General features: G+C 57.3%; 1 protein-coding gene across 4 annotated transcripts; it reads left to right on the forward strand.

Annotated features, from left to right (window-relative positions):
* Positions 1–271: 271 nt before the first annotated feature.
* On the forward strand, positions 272–13793 carry ACVRL1 (activin A receptor like type 1). 4 transcript variants are annotated; one of them, XM_032348262.1, is made up of 10 exons: positions 272–289; positions 797–975; positions 5469–5537; positions 6075–6326; positions 6520–6731; positions 6980–7079; positions 7412–7558; positions 7867–8142; positions 8746–8943; positions 13152–13793. In XM_032348262.1, exons 3-10 carry the CDS (start codon positions 5474–5476, stop codon positions 13640–13642), a joined length of 1740 nt encoding a protein of 579 aa, XP_032204153.1. In that variant the 5' UTR covers positions 272–289; positions 797–975; positions 5469–5473; the 3' UTR covers positions 13643–13793. The 4 variants fall into 4 exon arrangements, with proteins under 4 accessions (XP_032204153.1, XP_032204152.1, XP_032204154.1 ...); XM_032348261.1 differs by lacking the exon at positions 272–289 and having other exon boundaries at positions 593–975; XM_032348264.1 differs by lacking the exons at positions 272–289; positions 797–975 and adding an exon at positions 11800–11930 and having other exon boundaries at positions 5425–5537; positions 13152–13385.
* The last annotated feature ends 4521 nt before the right edge of the window (positions 13794–18314 follow it).

Consider the following 18314-nt stretch of genomic DNA (forward strand, 5'->3'; position numbering starts at 1 on the left):
CTGTGGCTGGAGGGGCTCCACTGTTCTCACCACTGACCCCGAGCAGTCCCATGGGGCCTGTTTACCCTGCGCTGAGCCAGGGAGCCTGCGGAAGAGGGGAGTGAACAAGAGGGGGTGAAGGGGCAAGAGGGAGGAGGCTGAGGGATTTGGACCGAGTGGGGAGTCCTTGGGGGCGGGGGTAGGGGGCGGAGAGGGCGGGGCTAAAATATTTCGGACCCTGCCAGCCCCAAACTCTGCCCGGGCTGCTCCTTCTAGGCCCGGGACCAGAGACTTGAGGGTGGGAGGACAGGTACGTCAACTCCCCTACCCCCTCATTCCCCCCGCCCCGTCCCGTTTCCCCGCGGTCCTTCCCCCTCCCAGTCCCGGATTCCAGGCCACCCCCTCCGCGGCTCAGAGAGCGAGGGGCCACCTCCCCCTCCATCCCCTCCTCGGTTGGACCCTCAGATCGTGCCTCTAGCCTCGGCTCCTGGCCCCATGGCTCCGGGCCTGGTCCCCACGAGACCCCCGCTGCCCGAGTCCAAGGCCCGCCCCCTCGGGGAGGCGGATGTGGGAGGCTCGGGCCGGGACGCGACCGCGATCCCGGGGCGGGGAGGGGGGGGGTGGTTGGCGGCCGCAGGGGGCGGCTGCCCTCGGGGTCTGGGAGCCGTGCGGGGGATGGTCCGGGCCCTGCGGCCCCAGCAAGGGGCGAGCGGACAGCCGGTCGGCTAGTTGGGCAATAGGAAACGGTTTATTAGGAGGGAGTGGTGGAGCCGGGCCAGGCAGGAAGACGCTGGAATAAGAAACATTTTTGCTCCAGCCCCTTTCCCAGTCCCGGGAGGCCGCCGCGCCATCCGCGCCGAGCGAGCCCCTCCCGGGTCCCAGCGCCGTCCAGGGCTGCACAAGACCCGCGCCGCCGTCCAGCCCTCGCTGGGCTACCGCGGCCTCTGCCGGGGAAGGGGACGTGCCCGGCCCGCTGCCCGCAGGGCGGGTCCAGAGGTGAGTCCAGGTCCGCGGGGCCGCCTGACCCCCGCCCCTCAACCCTGCAGAGGTCCTTCTTGGGGCAGATCCCATAGAGCGTCTCAAAGAGGTCGCCGTAGGGTCAGTCCCGCTCCTCACTGGGGCAAGCTGCCCCTCACCTTCCCCGCACATCTGCCCATGACCCCATCTGAGACTGGAACAGACTGGGCCTAAATCAGGCTGGGAATCAGAAAACTTCTGGCTCCTGGGGCTAGTCACTTAACTTCTCTGTTCCCCTAGCCTCATTTGTAAATGGGCAGAAGGGATTCCTGCTCTTCTTCCCAGACGAGCCCCCCCGCCCCCGCCCCGATTCTGTCCAGGCAGCTGCCTTCACCAGGGAGGGAGTGTCTACTTCCTGAGCGTCCCCTGGAAGCCCACCTTTCCCGGACCAGCCTCTACAGCTCTTGCTTGAGATACCTGCCACTGTAATTCCCTCGAAAAAAACCTCACCTCCAAACCCTACACGGTCAGATAATCCCCATGCCATGGCCCTCCCTAGGGACCCAGGCCAGAGGCTTTCCCAATCTCCCTGCAGGCTGGGACCCCAGATTTTCAGCCGGCCCTGGAGGTCAGTGCTGTTAAGAGCATCTCTGGCCTGGCCACCCACCCCTTTTTCTTCTTGAAGGACAAGGGCATAGTGGACTCTAGCCCTTGGCCTCTCTATAGGAGGGGTTTCTGGATGAGTCAGACTCTGTCCTCTCTGATCCCTCTCTGCCCCATTTGCCCTGATCCCTCTCACCTCTCATCTCATTGGGTGGTAAAAATCACTACCATTTATTGAGTACCTACTGTGTAGTCTTAGATGTGCACTGAGCTCCATTTCTCTCATGTCATCCTGGCCACAGTTTAGCAAGACAGGTTTATTATGTCCATCCTCCTGAAAAGGAAAGAGTTTCGGACCTGCGTCACTTGTCCAAAGCCCTATGGATGGTGTAAATGGTGCTATTGCATTTTGGGTGGCATTTATTAGGCGCTAACTGTGTGTCACTTAGTTTTCTGCTAAATAAGTACAGCGTACCCCTGAAATGAGCGCTCTTCTTATTCTCTCTCTCTCTCTCTCTTTTTTTTTTTTTTTGTAGGCAAGCCTAAGCCTCAGAAAGTTGAAGTAACTTGCCCCACATCTCATAGCTCTAAGTGGCAGAGGTAGGATTTGAACCCAGGCAGAGGCAGGATTTGAACCCTGACCCCTGTGCTGTCTGGTGCTGCCTGCGCTTTCTGTCTGGCCCTAGGATTTAGGCTTGATGCTCCATCACCCTGGCCATGAAGGGCCAGGGAGATGATGCCATTGAAAGTGTTGTGTGTATGGGAAGGGCAGCTAGTCTGTGCTGTTTGGCTAAGACCTGTTGACATGCCAAGCGAGGCTCTTCCAGCCCTGTGACAATTCCTAGAGTGTGCTGGGGAGAAGCAGAATGACAGCCACCTTCTGGGCACACCCTGACTCTGGTTCTTCCACTTAAGACCAAGCCTATAGCAAGCAGATGATTTCTGTCTTCACATCTAAACAAACCCGCATTGGGCACCTGGCGATGACAACAGCTGTGTGACATCTGTTACTGTTCGCAAACCCCACTTGCTCTCTTTCTGCCTTTGAGGGACTCACTGAACACCAAGGAATTGGAGACAGGAAATGTCCAAGAGAGGATTTATTCCCAGCAGCGTAAGTTGATCAGGACATAGGTGGTGATCACAGGCAAGAAAGTTAATGTTCCTGAGCCTCAGTTTCCCCACTGGATGGTTGCCAGGATTAAATGAGATTAACCGATTAACCGATTAACCGTGAAAACTGAGTCCTTGGCCCATGAATAATATTCAGAGATGGTCAATTCTTATCAGGAAGGCTTTCCTGGTGGTAAATTAACATTTGAAATTAGCTTGGCACCTGGGATCTCTGCCCTCCAGCAGCACTGCTTCTGTCCGCAGATCTTCCAGCTTCGAAGTGGAGGGATGCCACCCACCTTGGGGAGTCTGTGCTGGAGTCAGGTCTCCGGGCAGATCAGTCAGGGTCGCTGGGAGTTCAGACTGGTCTGGACACAGCACCCTCCTGTACTTCGCTCCATGCTGGGTCCGGCTAAAAGCGGAGGGAGAATCCCTGTTTTACTCCCCCATATTCCCAAGATTCAACCAGAGGTGGATTCTGCAAATGCTGCCAGGCCCTCCCTGCACTGTGGCTGAGTCTGGGAAGCTGGAGAACAAAGCCCTCACCCCGCCCTCACCTCTGCAGGGGCTCCTCCAGCTGGGGAGGGGAGGTGCCCTGGTGGGAGTGAATCTCTGCCCTCCGCACCTTGGTCCCTGACCCAGCAGGGCCCATACAGCGAAATGAAAACAGGTGGCCCGGATTTAGCCCCGTGTAGGGCACATTTCTCAGGGGGTGGTACCCATGCCAACTGATGAGAATTACCTGGAGATCTTTTTAAAAATGCATGCTTCTTGCTGGTCCCAGATGGACTGAAGTCAGAATTTGGAAGGAGGGGTGCATAGTAAGGCCAAAAAATGTGCATTTCTAACGAAGCACTTCAAGCAATTCTAATGAGTAATAAAGTAGGTAAGGGGGGTACACTGGGGCAAAGTCAGAGAAGTGGACGCATGGGTACAGGATCCGAAAAGGATGCCTGACTTCTTCCTTCCAGTTATCCACCCTTTCTTTCCTACCCTGTGCTTTCTCTTTAGCTGCTCTCTGGGCAAGCAAAGGCTTCCACGGATGGCTTCCCCACCCCTACCCCAGGCGACAAATTCAGCTCCTCTGGAGCTCCTTCTCCAGCTACCAGTTGCATTGCTGGACAGAGTCCCTCACTGCCAGCCCGGGGGTGGGGGTGGGGCAAGAGGCAGGAGGTCAGGCAAGAGACTGGGGACACAGCTGCAGCAGCCCAAGGCTCTGTTTCCTCCCACAGCCCTGGGCCTCTGGGGCAGAGGAAGCCCAGGCAGGAAGGCCAGAGCTGCCACCAGCCAGAGAGGCCCACGAGCCACACACATCGCCCCCAACCATCCTGCCCTCAAGGCCTCAACACCATGGAGCTTCATTTGGTACCATTCTTAGACTATGGGCCTGCCAAAGCCCATGTGGCCAGACAGCCAGCCCTCCCAGCCTCCCTGGGGTATGCCAGAAGTCACTCCCACTCCCTCATGTTAGCTGCTCCTGCCTGGGGATCCAGTCGCCAGGCACACACCCGCACCCTCGAGACCATTCCGAAAGTCCTTCTTGCTGTCTGCCCTCAGTCCTTGCTGCAGTGTCAGCCCTTATCCTCTTGTTCTCAGCCTTTGAGAAATGAAGAAGGGGGTGACTTCTGGAGCACTAGATGGTTTGGGACCTGGGTTGAGGACTATCCTAGATCAGAATTACTTCCCTAACCCTCTCTACCACACTTCTGGAAAAGTTCAACCTTAACCAGCCATGGAAGGTCAAACATTCAGTGCCTAAGTATGTTTCACTTCCCCTCCCACGTTCACTGGCCCTACCCCCACCCCTTCCCTTCCCAAGACAGCAAGGAGAGAGAAGGGAGGGGGCCAGGGAATGGCTCAGAGTGGGTGTCTTATACTCTGGTGAGGCGTAGAGGGGTTTCCTTGCACCTGGTGTGAGCCAGCACTGTTCAAGATGTGTATGGTTGTTACAGCCCAGAGGGCTCAGACCCAGGCTGTCACCTGGATTGGGAGACAGAACGGAGGAAGCAGTGGCCTGGGAGTCTGAATATCTGGGGTGTACTCTTGTTACCGCCACTGACCTTGTACAAGTTTGACCTTGGACGAGTCTCTTGGGCTGTCTGAGGTTTAATCTTTATCTTTTCTAAAATAAGGAGCTGGGCTTTGTGGTTCCCAAGGTGTCACCCCAGAATTCTGTCATGGGGCGGTCCCAGCTGCAAGTGGCTCTTCCAGACCCTGTAGCCACCCCAGCCTGCCCTGAGAACACACCCGGAGCTCTTTACTGTGCGTGACTCCTGCCTGTTCTATCCAGACCCCAATCTAAACAATCTTGATTCCTGTTCCCAGCTTGGCGGGACCCTGAATGGCAGGAAGTGAAGACAGGAGCCTGTTTATGTTTGAGGCAGCCAGTGCTGGGGGGGGGGGGGCACTGGGAAAGGGGTGGACAGGGAGGGGGTGGGCAGGAGCGGAGGACCGACGGGTGCGGGGGACTGCTGAAGAGAAGCTCCTTGCACCCCGGCCTCATGCCCTCTCTGCCCTCCAGTCTGAACTCAGAAGCAGGGGTAAAGAGCTGGGAGTCCCCCAAACTCTCTGTCACTTAAGCATGGCTCCCCCACCCTCTACCCCTAACAGGATGGTTTCCATGGGGAAGTGAACCAGGACTTCCCCTGCAGGCCCCGCCCCAAAGCCAGACACAGGGAGTAGGGAGGAGGCCTCCCTGCCCACCCCCCCAAAACTCCCAGTAATTTCCTCTGGGTGGGAGGGACCCACAGTCAGTGGCTGAAAACTCTGAGGGGATCACATTTCACAGACCTTACTGCACCCCCTCTCCTCTTCAGGGACCATGATCTTGGACCCCCCCAGGAGAGGCCTTCTGATGTTCCTGATGGCCTTGGGCCTGACCCAGGGTAAGTACTAGGAAAGCAGGTAGGGGACAGGGGCCGGAATGGGGAAGGAGCTGGCTGGGTTCAGCTCTTGCTGGGGCTGAATTTGAGGAGCTAGAGAGAGGGGCTACTTAGGAGCTTGGCTGGAGGGTGGGAGGCAGGCTTAGTTAGAGTAACCCCCCTGCTACCCCAGCCCTCCTTTGTGTCCTTCTGATGCAAACCCATGGGCTGATGTTCTACTGGACTCCACGTTGGGCACCTCTATCTGGGGCGTGCAGAGTGGGGACATTGACAGGGAGGGCCTGGGAGAGCACTCAGGGTTGGGGCTGGGGGCCAGAGCTGGGCCTAGGATCGGGGGGAGGGGAACAGTAGCCTGGTTCTCATCATGTCAGAGGGTAAAGTTCTAGAAGGAAGGATAATCTAAGGATGGGACTAAAAGGAGCAAGGCCTCAGGGGTTGTGTTTGAGAGGCCAGAAGGGAGGGGCAACGGGATAGACATGGGTGTGAGGCCCAGCCTAGGAGTGGGGCCCAGAGTGGCTGAGCTTCCAGTGTGTCTCACAGGTGACCCCATGAAGCCCTCTCGGGGCCCGCTGGTCACCTGCACCTGTGAGAGCCCACAGTGCAGGGGGCCTACCTGCCAGGGGTTCTGGTGCACAGTCGTGCTGGTGCGGGAGGAGGGCCGGCAGCCCCAGGAGCACCGGGGCTGCGGGAGCCTGCATGAGGAGCTGTGCCTGGGGCGCCCCACCGAGTTCGTCAACCACTACTGCTGCTACAGCAACCTCTGCAACCACAACGTGTCCCTGGTCCTGGAGGGTACGTACAGCCACCCCGGCTGGCCCTCCCCATCCTCTCTGACCCTTCCTCCTCGCCCTGCTCCCACCTCACGCTCTGACAAGGAGGGGTGGTGGGAGGAGGGGAGGCAGGACCCTGGGATCTGACTGGCAGAGTGGCCAGGTGGGGGGATCTGGCCTGGTGGTAGCTGGGCCTCCGTGTCCCCCTCCACCAGCCACCCAAATTCCTCCGGAGCAGCCGAAGGTAGATGGCCAGCTGCCTCTGATCCTGGGCCCCGTGCTGGCCTTGTTGGCCCTGGGGGCCCTGGGGGCCCTGGGCCTGTGGCATATCCGGCGGAGGCAGGAGAAGCAGCGGGTCCTGCACAGCGAGCTGGGCGAGTCCAGCCTCATCCTGAAGGCATCCGAGCAGGGGGACAGCATGCTGGGGGTATGGGCTTGGGAGAACCTGGCATGCGGGTTGGGGAGGGGTGGGAGACAGGAGCCACAGAACCAAAGGGGGTGCTGAGGGACCGGTAACCAAGAAAGGTGCAATCGCAGACACTCAGAGATCTGGGGGGTGGGGGTTGCTGGACGAGTGAGGAGCACGTGACGACAGTAGCGGGTCCCAGCTTAAGGAGGAAGAAATGGCCTGGGCTACGTGGTGCAGCCTGTCAGTGGCCTGTCTGTATCCCTCAGGATCTCCTGGACAGTGACTGCACCACAGGCAGTGGCTCAGGACTCCCCTTCCTGGTGCAAAGGACAGTGGCACGGCAGGTGGCCCTCGTGGAGTGTGTAGGTGAGCCGTGGAGGGGAGGTGGGACCAAGGGCTCCTGTGATCTTGCAGGAGTGAGCAGACTCTTGGCTTCCAAGTCACAGGCAGGGCTAGGCCCCGAATGGGAATTCTGCTGGGTAGGGAGTGGCCCGGAGATGGGTCAGGACGAGACCTTCTGCAGATGCTGGGGTAGCCAGGCAAATGGGGCTGGGGCTGGACTAAGTGAAACAAACATCAGGATTTTGCAGTTGGGTTCAGTGCAGCACCAAGATGGGGGTTTCTTCTGGGGTTCCCCATGCCCAAGGGCTGTACGTGCCCATATGCGACCTCTACTATCCCTCCCATTTTTGGATCAGGCAAGGGTCGCTACGGCGAGGTGTGGCGTGGCCTGTGGCATGGAGAAAGCGTGGCCGTCAAGATCTTCTCTTCAAGGGATGAACAGTCCTGGTTCCGGGAGACTGAGATCTATAATACAGTGCTTCTCAGGCACGACAACATCCTCGGTAAGTGGGAAACACTAAGTCCGACCTGGGGCTTTCAGCCACCCGCCCTCAGGGCTGGAGTCCCTGACCTAGTCAGGCCTAGCGACACTGACCCAGTCCTGAAGGACACCTGTCAGCCCTTCAGCCCCGACCTCTGACTCCAGCTCCCTCTCCGACCTAAGCCAGATCAGCCTCCACCCCCAGCCCCAGCTTTGCCCCGACCACCTCTCCTCTGTCCCCAGCCCTGAACCTGACCCTGACCCCGATCAGTCCAGCCTCCTTTCTCCCTTGCCCCTCTGCTGAGCCATCTATGGACGCTCTGCCCATAGGCTTTATTGCCTCGGACATGACCTCCCGCAACTCGAGCACACAGCTGTGGCTCATCACGCACTACCACGAGCACGGCTCCCTCTACGACTTTCTGCAGAGGCAGACACTGGAGCCGCAGTTGGCCCTGAGGCTAGCTGTGTCGGCTGCCTGCGGCCTGGCTCACCTGCACGTGGAGATCTTTGGCACGCAGGGCAAGCCGGCCATTGCCCACCGAGACCTCAAAAGCCGCAACGTTCTGGTCAAGAGCAACCTGCAGTGCTGCATCGCTGACCTGGGTGAGCTGCTGGGCAGGGGCAGGCGCCGGCCGGGCGTGGGCTCGAGCACCCAGCTTTGTCCTGTGTGTGTGTGTGTGTGTTGACAACGACGCTTCTGATCAGTGCTTTAAAACCTTCTGGCGCATGGATTGTCTGTTTCACCTCTGCAAGAGCCCCGCGAGTTGCCTGGTGGCTTTGCAAGCCCAGACTCCTTCTGGTGTACCGCCTGGGCTCCAGGACTTGGGAGAAAGGGGCAGGGTACCAGGAACCTGGGTTGTCCTCCTGGCTTCACTTGACTACATTGCGCCCCTCACCAGGCCTCGGGTTTCTGCTCTCTGAAATGGGCACAATAACGCCTGCTTCGCCCACTCACATCTCTCTGGGCACTTGGGCACCTAGCAGGAGGGCTACACAAGCCAAGCATACCCCTGGTATACCAGGGGCGGGTGGGCCCAGGGGTGCGGTCTCCCAGCCGGCCTCCAGGCAGGTGTCCATCTGCCTGCTGCTCCATGTCCCACCATCTCTCTCCATGCCCTCCTCACCTCCTGCACCCCAGCTTCTGGGGCCACCCCGGAGTCTGGGGGCTCGGCTGAGTGGCAGGAGTGACAGGCCCGGTCCCCACAGGCCTGGCTGTGATGCACTCCCAGGGTAGTGATTACCTGGACATCGGGAACAACCCACGAGTGGGCACCAAGCGGTACATGGCCCCCGAGGTGCTGGAAGAACAGATCCGCACTGACTGCTTCGAGTCCTACAAGTGGACAGACATCTGGGCCTTTGGCCTGGTGCTATGGGAGATTGCCCGTCGGACCATTGTCAACGGTGAGGGCCTGCCCTGCGCAGGGTTGGGGAAGAGGCCTGGGGCAGATGGATAGACAGGCGGACAGACAGGAGACAGGGGCCTCCTGCCACAAATGGTGTCCATGGCCTGAGGGTTCAACTGAGTGACCTTTTAAAGTGTGACTCTGGGAGTCTGCGAGTCTGGCTGTGAAATCCTGGATAATAACAGAAATATCAGTAGCAGCTAACTTTTATTGAGCTTAAGCAAGTTATATCCATGTATTGTCCTACTACATCGTCCCATGTTGGCAGGAGGAGGTGTCACTTCGTGGTTAAGAGTGTGGGTTGGGAATCACACCACCTGGGCTCCGTTCCTGACCTTGCCACTGACCACGGGCAGGTTACTTAACCTCTCTGTGTCTCAGTTTCATTTGAAAAGGGGAATGAAGACAGCTCAAGTTGTTGAGATAATCCCAGGATAGTATATGAAGCTATTCTGGGGCTCGGTAAATATTCATGGCAATTTATTGTAGTAACGGATGCCTGACACAGTATCGTCCCCATTTCCCAGATGAAGGTACTGAGGTACAGAATTACTGAGGGCTGGAGGCAGCACCGGGGTCTGAAATCCAGGCCATCGGACTCTGGGGCCGTGGTTTCTTTGCTGCAAAAAGGCAGGATAGAATAGCGTCTACACTGCCTGCTTATCGCTGCCTCGTTATGACTGCGGGTGCCTGTGAATGGGCTGGGAGTAGGTGGAGGGACCCTGTTCCTGCTGGCCAGGACAGGGATAGCCCTGGGGCCGGAGCCTTCCCAGCTCTGGGGTGGATGGATATTGGGTGGTGGTCTGGACCAGGTTGGGGAGGCTTGTCAGTCTCCATGGAGGCTGTCTATAGGGAGGGATTGCTGGCTGTCCTGACAGGTTGGGGACAACCTCAGGATATGATTGGAGCTCTGTTCCTTGGGGACAGGGACCTTCTCATTTCCTGAGCATCTGCTAGTAGCCACCCCCAGGCCAGGCTTCATTTCCCCTAAACAGTGACAGGTGGAGGGCAGAGTGTAACCATTCAGTCCCTCTGGGAGACTCTCGAGGGGCTCAGATTCCTGTCCTCTCAGGTGTGAACTCCTAGTCTAACATTGGCTGGGGCAGGGGGCACCTGGAAGGAGCCGAGGCCCCTTGGATGAGGCTGCGGGCGGAAAGAGAGGGCTGGCCGGGCCAGGGCTGATCGGGCCAGGGCTGATCGGGGAGGCTGACTGCAGGCTCCTGGGGCGGAGGGAAGCTCTGTCAGCCTCACACAGATTCGTGGTGCATTATAAACACTGTAATCTGGTGTCAGCCCCGGCACTGATTAAAGGCCCATTAGACACGCTCAGGCCTCTGTGCAGCGCTGATTAGGGCTCGAGCGGCACAGGGGCCGGCCTGGAAGCCCGCCATGGAGAGAACAGCTGGTGTTGGGCTCTTCTGAGGTTGTGACTGTGTGGCCATGGCCCCCCACCTCAGGCTGGGAAGCAGGGGCGGCAGGAGGGGTCTAGGGGGCCTTCTCTGGTTCTGGCCTCTTCGGCCTGAGCTGTCCGCAGCTCTGCAGGCAGCGTTTTCCAGAAGGTTCCTGCTAAGGGACGTTGGGGAGGAGCGGCGCTGGCGACTGAGGAGGGCAGCGAGGCCTGTGCTGTCATTGACAGTGGGTGGCTGTTGTGTTTCTCCTTGTGCCACGTCCCCCAGCAGTAGGCCAGCTCTCCTCCTGTGAGCAGAGCTTGGAGGTCAAGAGCGTGGGCTTTGGTTAGAGCGTCTGGGCTCACTTAAATCCGTCACTACTTACCTGTGTGATTTTCGCCAAGTTTCTTCACCCTTTTGGCCTTGGTTCCATTGTTCATAAAGTGGAGCTAATAGTATGACTTATCTCACAGGGTTGTTGTGAGGATTTAATGCTGTGAAGTTAGAACAGCACCCCGCACAGTGTACGTGGCCAGTAAATGTGTTTTGTTTTTGTTTTTAAAGATTTTATTAATTTATTTGACAGAAAGAGACACAGAAGGAACACAAGCAGGGGGAGTGGGAGAGGGAGATGCAGGCTTCCTGCTGAGCAGGGAGCCTGATATGGGGCTTGATCCCAGGCTTCTGGGATCATGAGCTGAGCTGAAGGCAGATGCTTAATGACTGAGCCAGCCAGGCGCCCCCAGTAAACGTTTTTATCAGGCATCTGGGAGAGTAGGGACCTAGGAGCAGTGCCTGGGCCCTGGGTGGGAAGCAGCCACAGAGAGACTATAATAAGGTCCAGCCTAGGAATCTGATGAGATGAGTTTAAACCTAGACTCTGCCCTTACTAGTGGTGTAACCTTGGGCTTACCTTTCCTGAGCATAGTCTCTTCATCTGTAAGCTAGAGGTCACAATAATACCCAGGGGGTTGTGGCAAAGATGAAGAAGGGGGAGCACAAAAGTATTTACAGCACAGTGGCTGGCATCTTCTGGGGAGTGCAAGTTCAATAGCCATAGTTCTTTTTTTTCTTTTTTTTTTTTTAAGATTTTATTTATTTACTTGACAGAGAGAGAGAGAGAGATCACAAGTAGGCAGAGAGGCAGGAGGGGGAGGGGGCAGGGAAGAAGGCTCCCCGCTGAGCAGAGAGCCCATTGCGGGGCGTGATCCCAGGACCCTGAGATCATGACCTGAGCCGAAGGCAGAGGCTTAACCCACTGAGCCACTCAGGCACACCATCAATAGTCATAATTCTTACTATTTGTAAACATATTGATTATATTTTAGAGGCCCTTTCAGGGTTAGCTTGGGTCAGATAGCTGGCTTTCTGGAACTTGGGACAGGAGGTGGGCAGGGCTCTCCTTGGGGTGGCATGGAGCCTTCCTGGGGTGCCAAGTGACAGTCCCATCCCCCCTCCATCCTCAGGCATTGTGGAGGACTACAGGCCACCCTTCTATGATGTGGTGCCCAATGACCCCAGCTTTGAGGACATGAAGAAGGTGGTGTGTGTTGATCAGCAGACCCCCACCATCCCCAACCGGCTGGCTGCTGACCCGGTGAGGCCTCGGTGGGGACTGGGGTGGCACGGGGTGGTGGCTGGGAGTTCTGGCTCCAGGAGCACGTGCCTGAGGTTTTTGCCTCCCCTGGAGAGGTTCCAGAGGATAGAGTCCAGGGTCCCTCTCTGGGGACCCCCTCCCTCATCCCTGGCCTGTGGACCCCTGAGATTTGGGTTATGCTGGGATGTTCAGAACCTTCCCTCTGGCTTGAAAAGTCAGAGTCTCTCTGCTGCATTTCTTGCTATGAACTTTCATTGTTGCTGTTTGTTTTTTTTTTTCTCAAAACCCTCCACATGCATACGTAAGATACATACACGTGTGTACATAAACACATACAGGCACACACATGCTTCTACACAAACATATCCTCACAGATACATATGTGGCGTGCGCAGACATGCCAGACTCTCAGCCCTGGGCAGACAAAGAGCATGTCTCCCACGCCTCCTCACTTCCCTGTTATCTGTCGCTGGGCTGGCTGACAATAAGTGCTCAATCAATGTTTCTGGATAGAGCGAATGTACATGGACACACACATAGGTGCACAGACACATGCATGTTTCTGCATAACATGCATATCCATAAAAAGCCGCATATATGCACTGCTCTGCATACACACACACACACACACACACACACACGCACGCACACACACACTCCCTGTCAGGGGGCAGCTTGAGTTCTGAGGTTGGCTCACCCTGGGGCCACTGAGTGCCCTGGGCTGGGTTCCTCCGCCAGCACTCCCCCTGTGGCCGCTGGGCCCAGCCGGGGCTGGTGGAAGTTCTAGGGGAGGCTGCCCTCCGCATGGGGGTCTGGCTGTGGAGGGGCCCCTAAGCTTACACATCTCCCCTTCCCTGGATCTTGGCGGAGGTCGGGGGTGGGTATAAGGCATTCCACAGACGCTCCTCACAGAAGGGGGCCTGAGTGCACCGGAAGAGCCGGGTTGCAGCTGTCTTTCTGTCTTGCCTGTTGTCGTCCACCCACTTCTCACTCCACCATCTTCCTCTTCCTCTTCCATCTCTCTTTCTCCTCTCCTCCTTGCTTCCATTCTCCCCTCCCTTACCACACTGGCTTCCCTCTTTTCCTCCTCAACGCTCTCCTCCTTTCTATCCTGCTTCTGTCTCCCCATTTCTGAGCGTCCTCCTTGTCACCCCGTTTCCAGGTCCCCCTGACCCAGGTCTCTACTTCCTCTCCTCTGTGTCTCCCCCCTCCCCCAAACAGGTCCTCTCAGGCCTGGCTCAGATGATGCGGGAGTGCTGGTACCCCAACCCCTCTGCCCGCCTCACTGCACTGCGAATCAAGAAGACACTGCAGAAACTGAGCAACGGTCTCGAGAAGCCCAAAGTGATTCACTAGCCACAGGCCTGAAAGTCCGACTCTCCTCTGCCTGCAGTGCATGTGGGGTGGGGAGGCAGACGGTGGCCCAGGGGCGGCTGTGCCTGCCGGCTCATCCAGCCAAAAATACAGCTGGGCTGAAACCCGATCTCCCGCCGTCTGGCCTGCTCAAAGCAGCAGGCTCCCTGACGCCTGGCTCCCTTCTCACCCTTATGCCCCGGGTGCAGTCCCTACCACCCCCAGGACAGGATGCGAAAGAGGCCCCAGAGCCAGGGTGGCCAGGCCAGGGAATCCCAGTCGCGGGCCCGGAGCCCAGGTCTGCACTTTTCCCCCTGCCCTCGGTCAACCCCGCTGCCCCACCAGAGCTGCCAGGGTGACGCAGGGTTCTCTCTAGCCTTCAGGATACATCCTGCCTCTGGCATCAGCCCCACACCCACAGTCCATCATTTCCTCTCTGTGGGCTTGTCCGGGGCCTCTGTCTCCTGGACATGACCCCACCAGCCAAGTGCCAGCCGCCTGGGAGAGCTGGGGCCTAATTCAGGGCCCCTTCCCCAAGCCCTCCCTAGCTCACTTCTTAGGGCGTTAAACCCAAGGAATCCTGCTGCAGGCATGGCTGGGTTGGAGGACTGCAGAGAGGTAGTCCTTCAGAACAACGGGGAGATGCTAAAGCCAAGCACAGCTGGGGAAAGGCTCAGCTGGGAGTCAGGAGACCCATGTTTTGGTCCTGGGCAATTGCTCTATGGGACAAGAATGAAGTCTTCACTATCTGGAACCTTTGTTTCCTCATCTACCTATTGCAAGATTCAGTCCTGATGTCCTTTGAGGTTTTGTCAGCTCTGGTTTTCTTTGACATCTCAGCCTGTGTCAGGGGTCAGTCAGTTCATCTGTTCCTTCTGCTCCTTTTGCCCAGCCCTGGTAGTTTGCCTCAAGGTGGGGACTTGAAAATGACTTAATCTGAGGCCAGGAGTGCCTGAAAGGTCTCCTAGACAAATTCTACAAGCTCCAATTCCCACTTTAACTCAAACCAGTGGCTATCCTTGGATTCAGACAGCTCTGGGCCTTTTGGCAGGCCACTCAACCCACTCTGTGGGTTAGCCTCTCTGTCCAGGGCTGAGAAGGACTGAGGGCTGGCTTCCTGCAGGGCCTCCAAGGCTCAGAAGACATTTGGCTCTGACCAGCAAACCTCCAGCACCCAGATTCCTGCTCTCCACTGGCCCCTGGCCCGGGCCCACAGCCTTGGCCAGGCCCCAGACAGTGTGTGTCTAGGAAGAACCTGGTGGCTGTGGAGAAACACATGGAAAGTTCAGCATTTGGCCGTGTCAAGGGTGTAGATCTGTGCCATGAAGAGGTTACCCCAAACCCTGGGTTGGTGGATGGGCTGGAGGTCGGTGAATTGAAAGTAGAGTCTGAGGGTTGGGGGATGGGGGCGCTCAGCCTAGGGACAAGGACAGTTCTAAGCTTGGAAGACCTAGCATCTCAGCCCTCAGGCCACAGTGGAGAAGGACCCTCAGTTTTCCACAGGAGGTGACAAAAGCACAGCATCCTCCCTCCTGCTTTGAATGACCCAGCACAACCTCCCCGGGCAGCCTGCGTGCTGCTTCCGCCAGCCACAGTGGCACTTTCCCAGGCCTGTCGCCACAAGTTGTGCAAGGCCCACGGCACAACCAGGAAGTGAAACTGGGTGAAAACAGAAAGTGAGAGGGACCTGCTGGGTCCTCAGATGAGCTCGGGGCACTTTCATGTCCTCTGGTCACTGGAACCCACCCAGCCCAGGAGAGCTGCTAGAACCCACCCCACCATGCCAGATTTTTATCTCTGTTGGATTGGGGAAATGGGGACAAAGCATCTCCTCCTGGGACTCCACAGCCAGAAATGGAAGGCCACAGCTCCCTGTGAGCCTGGAAAATCCCTGAGGGGAAGAAGGTCTGAGGCAGGAGGTGGAGTGACAGGGGCCTCTCTGTTGGGAAAAAGTAGTTAGTGGCTAGGGAGGGAGGGAGGCCCTGGGGAGAGCAGTGCTCCTGGTGCTCCTGTCTGAGGGTAGGAAGGTGTTACAGGGCCCAAATTACAGTATGTCACCTGGGGACGTTGTGGGAGCACTTAGATTGTGCTTAGCAAATAGCAGGTCCTCAATAAACCGTGATTGAATCTCCAGCTCCTGCTGAGTTTTCCCAGGCTGGTTGGTGCCTCGGCAGTGGCTTGACGCAGAGAAAACCTGAGGTGGCAGGGAAGGAGTGGGTCCCAGAGCAATATGACCGGTCTTTGCCCTTCGGGGTCAAGTCACAGCTGGCACAGACCCCAAGCACCCGACCCTCACAGCGGCCCAAATCTCTGTTCTGTCCCTCGGCTGAGAGCAGCCGGCTCTCGCGGCTCCTGCCACACCGCCCTCTGCTGGCGGACGGCTGCCCAGCAGCCGCCTCCCGCCCCGCCCCTGCGCGGGGACCCGGTGGCCCTTCCCGGAACGAGACCGACTCCCGCGCGCTGGGCGCAGCGTGCGCGCGCTATGTCGGACTACTGTTTGCAGGGACTGTGCCCTGAAAAACACACCTAGGAACGAGCTTTCTGCGTCTTTACGCAGGGGCAGCGTGGACCCGCCCACCTCAATTTCTCTGTTCATTCCCTTCCCAAATGCGGCCCCCACCTTGCCTGGAGTCAGCTCGCTCATCTCTAAAATGGGAAGGAGCTCACATCCTCCTCAGGGACCCATCTTGGCATCCTGCGCTTAGGAAGCACCTCCCCTACCCCTAACCCCGGGAAACTTGGGGCCAGGAAGTGTCATAGGGGAGAGGTACTGAAAGAAGCATAGAGGGTCTCCTCCATCTGACTTTCCAGCCTTGAAAATTTGCGCCTTTGTATTTGAGGCCCTCTTAGGGAACCGCAGAAAAGGTACCCTAATTCTTTCTACCGCCGAGGACGGACATGACTCCCTACAGACCGCATGTCGGCCTCATGCCTGGTGCCCACTAGAGTCTCCTGTGGCCTATATCCATGGAAGTGCCCACCACGGCCCACGGCCCACGCACCCCCCCCCCCTTCCCAGAGGAACCTTTAGACCAGCTTTGGAGAAATTAGATCGTTCCTGGAGTCCCACAAAGGCAGGCTTTCTCCTCCCTGGTGCTTACATCCCCACCCTGATGTCCACACTATGGTTGGACTTCGCTGGGTTCAGAGAAAGGAGAATCGACGCATTGCCCTCCAGGGTTAGAAGAGTCCCTGGGAGATCACCATGTCCTAGCCTCACTCTCCCACTTAGAGCCTGGGGAACGTGCCTGTCCATGGAAGAAGGAGACCCACTGACTTCTTTGCAGTTTTGCCCTGCTTTCCTGGGGGACACCAACCTCCAATTTTCGAAACCTGTACACAGACAGAGAATATCATCTGTGTAATGAGAACCCTCCCTAAGGGGTGGTGAGTGTCTGTAATATGCCCAAGTAGGGGTGAAGGTGGTCTCCAGAGCATGGGCTTCGAAGCTGAGGACCACAGTTCCCCTGCCAAGGCCTCAAGGCACCCAGTCTCCTAAGGACGGTTCTCTCTTCTTCTGCCCCAAACACCAAACTCCCTCAGTCCCACCCCATATCAGCCTTCAAAGAGGGTGTTCTGCTTCCCCCCAAACCTCCCTTGCATCAAGATTAACAGACCAAGATGTGGCCATCCTCATGTGTAAGAGACTTAGGCCTGGAGGTGGATCAGAGGGTGCACATCCTGAGTCCAGCCTCCCGGGGTGGGGACCGATGCTATCTGTGCCACCGTCGCTCTAGGTGGGCGACTCTTGGAAGGAGCCGCTTCCACCAGGGCCACATTCAGTTTGCTAGAAATAGAGACAGAGGGCTTCTTGACTTTGCATATAATTTGCATAATGTCATAGACACACAGTCTATTTTCAGGCAGATTTCAGGTTAAAGTGTTGTCACTTGCTGCCCTGCAGGGTGTCACGTCTGGATGAGTCTCTCCTCTGTTCTTTCTCACCCACCCACTCTTACTGACCTAAATCCCAACTGCAGGAGCAAGTGGCGAGGTGAGGGGGAAGAGTGGGGTTGTCCGGGGAGAGACGAGGACAGGGCAAGAAGCACACTGGAATTTCCATGATGGGCAGAGGGCGAAGGAATGGGAAGCGAGGTAGCCTGCACTCTGTTCTTCAGAACCTTTCCCATCTCTCTCAACCAGGAGAACGGCCAGTTCCCATACTCTTGACTCAGGGTTCTGCCAGTTTGAAGAAAGACATCTCGATCAACCTGTTCCTCCAAGCCACCCATAAACCCTTGCTTGGCCCAGCTATCCCTCTTGGGTGTTTATTTTCAGCACTAAGATTTGATCTTCGCCTCCTGTGAAATCTGACCCACAGTCTGGCCCTCTCCTGGGAGTCCCATCTGGGAGACCAGGATCCTGGTCTGATGATCCGTGTTTTTAAAGCACCTGGCACATAGTAGGAGGTCAGTCAGCACTAGAGCTCCTCTCCTTCCCTCCGTCTAGAAGTCGGTGCCAAGCTCCTAATTGTCCCAGCCCTGGATGCCCCGCACAGCCACCATCCTCTGAGTGCTCGAGCTAGAAAGGCCAATTGGGGTGACTGTCGCTAAGTTGTCGATGACCTTGGCAGGTCAGTTGGCCTCTCCTCAGCTAGAAAGGAAGGGGTTTGGTGGGCTTTAGAGCCAAGAGCAATTCTTATTTCATAGCTTGAGCTGTTTGGTGACTTGTCCTTGGTCACAGAGAGCTGGGGTGGAGCCCCACCCTCCCGCAAAATGTTCGGCCTCAGGGCCTGTCTGGTGCGCTGTCTCACTACATAGACGCAAGGATTTACCAGATACCAAGGCAAAGAGCCTTACCGGGTCCTGGGAATCATAAGGCCACTCGGTCAGGCTGGACAGCAGCAGTGCGCTACCCAGAATTCTCAGTCCCTGGCGTCCAGTCTCCCTGGACCTGCCTCGTCCCCTTAGGCAGGCGTTTCCTGTTGATAAGAAGCTCAGTCACAAACACTGATAAAGAGATGAAGAAAGGAAATTGACGGGCTTGGGTATAATGGGCATTTTGTCTGCCTTTTCTACCTTCTTCCTTCTC

This window comes from Mustela erminea, chromosome 6, assembly GCF_009829155.1.
Source record: "Mustela erminea isolate mMusErm1 chromosome 6, mMusErm1.Pri, whole genome shotgun sequence".
Taxonomy (NCBI): Eukaryota; Metazoa; Chordata; class Mammalia; order Carnivora; family Mustelidae; genus Mustela; species Mustela erminea.

Excerpts from the sequence above, each read along its gene's own strand:
- ACVRL1 (XM_032348262.1), top strand. The coding sequence starts at position 5,474 with ATGATCTTGGACCCCCCCAGGAGAGGCCTTCTGATGTTCCTGATGGCC. Across the intron at positions 7,080-7,411 it reads GGCCCTCGTGGAGTGTGTAG|GCAAGGGTCGCTACGGCGAG; the intron begins GTGAGCCGTGGA and ends TTTTTGGATCAG. Across the intron at positions 8,944-13,151 it reads CCGTCGGACCATTGTCAACG|GTCCTCTCAGGCCTGGCTCA; the intron begins GTGAGGGCCTGC and ends TCCCCCAAACAG.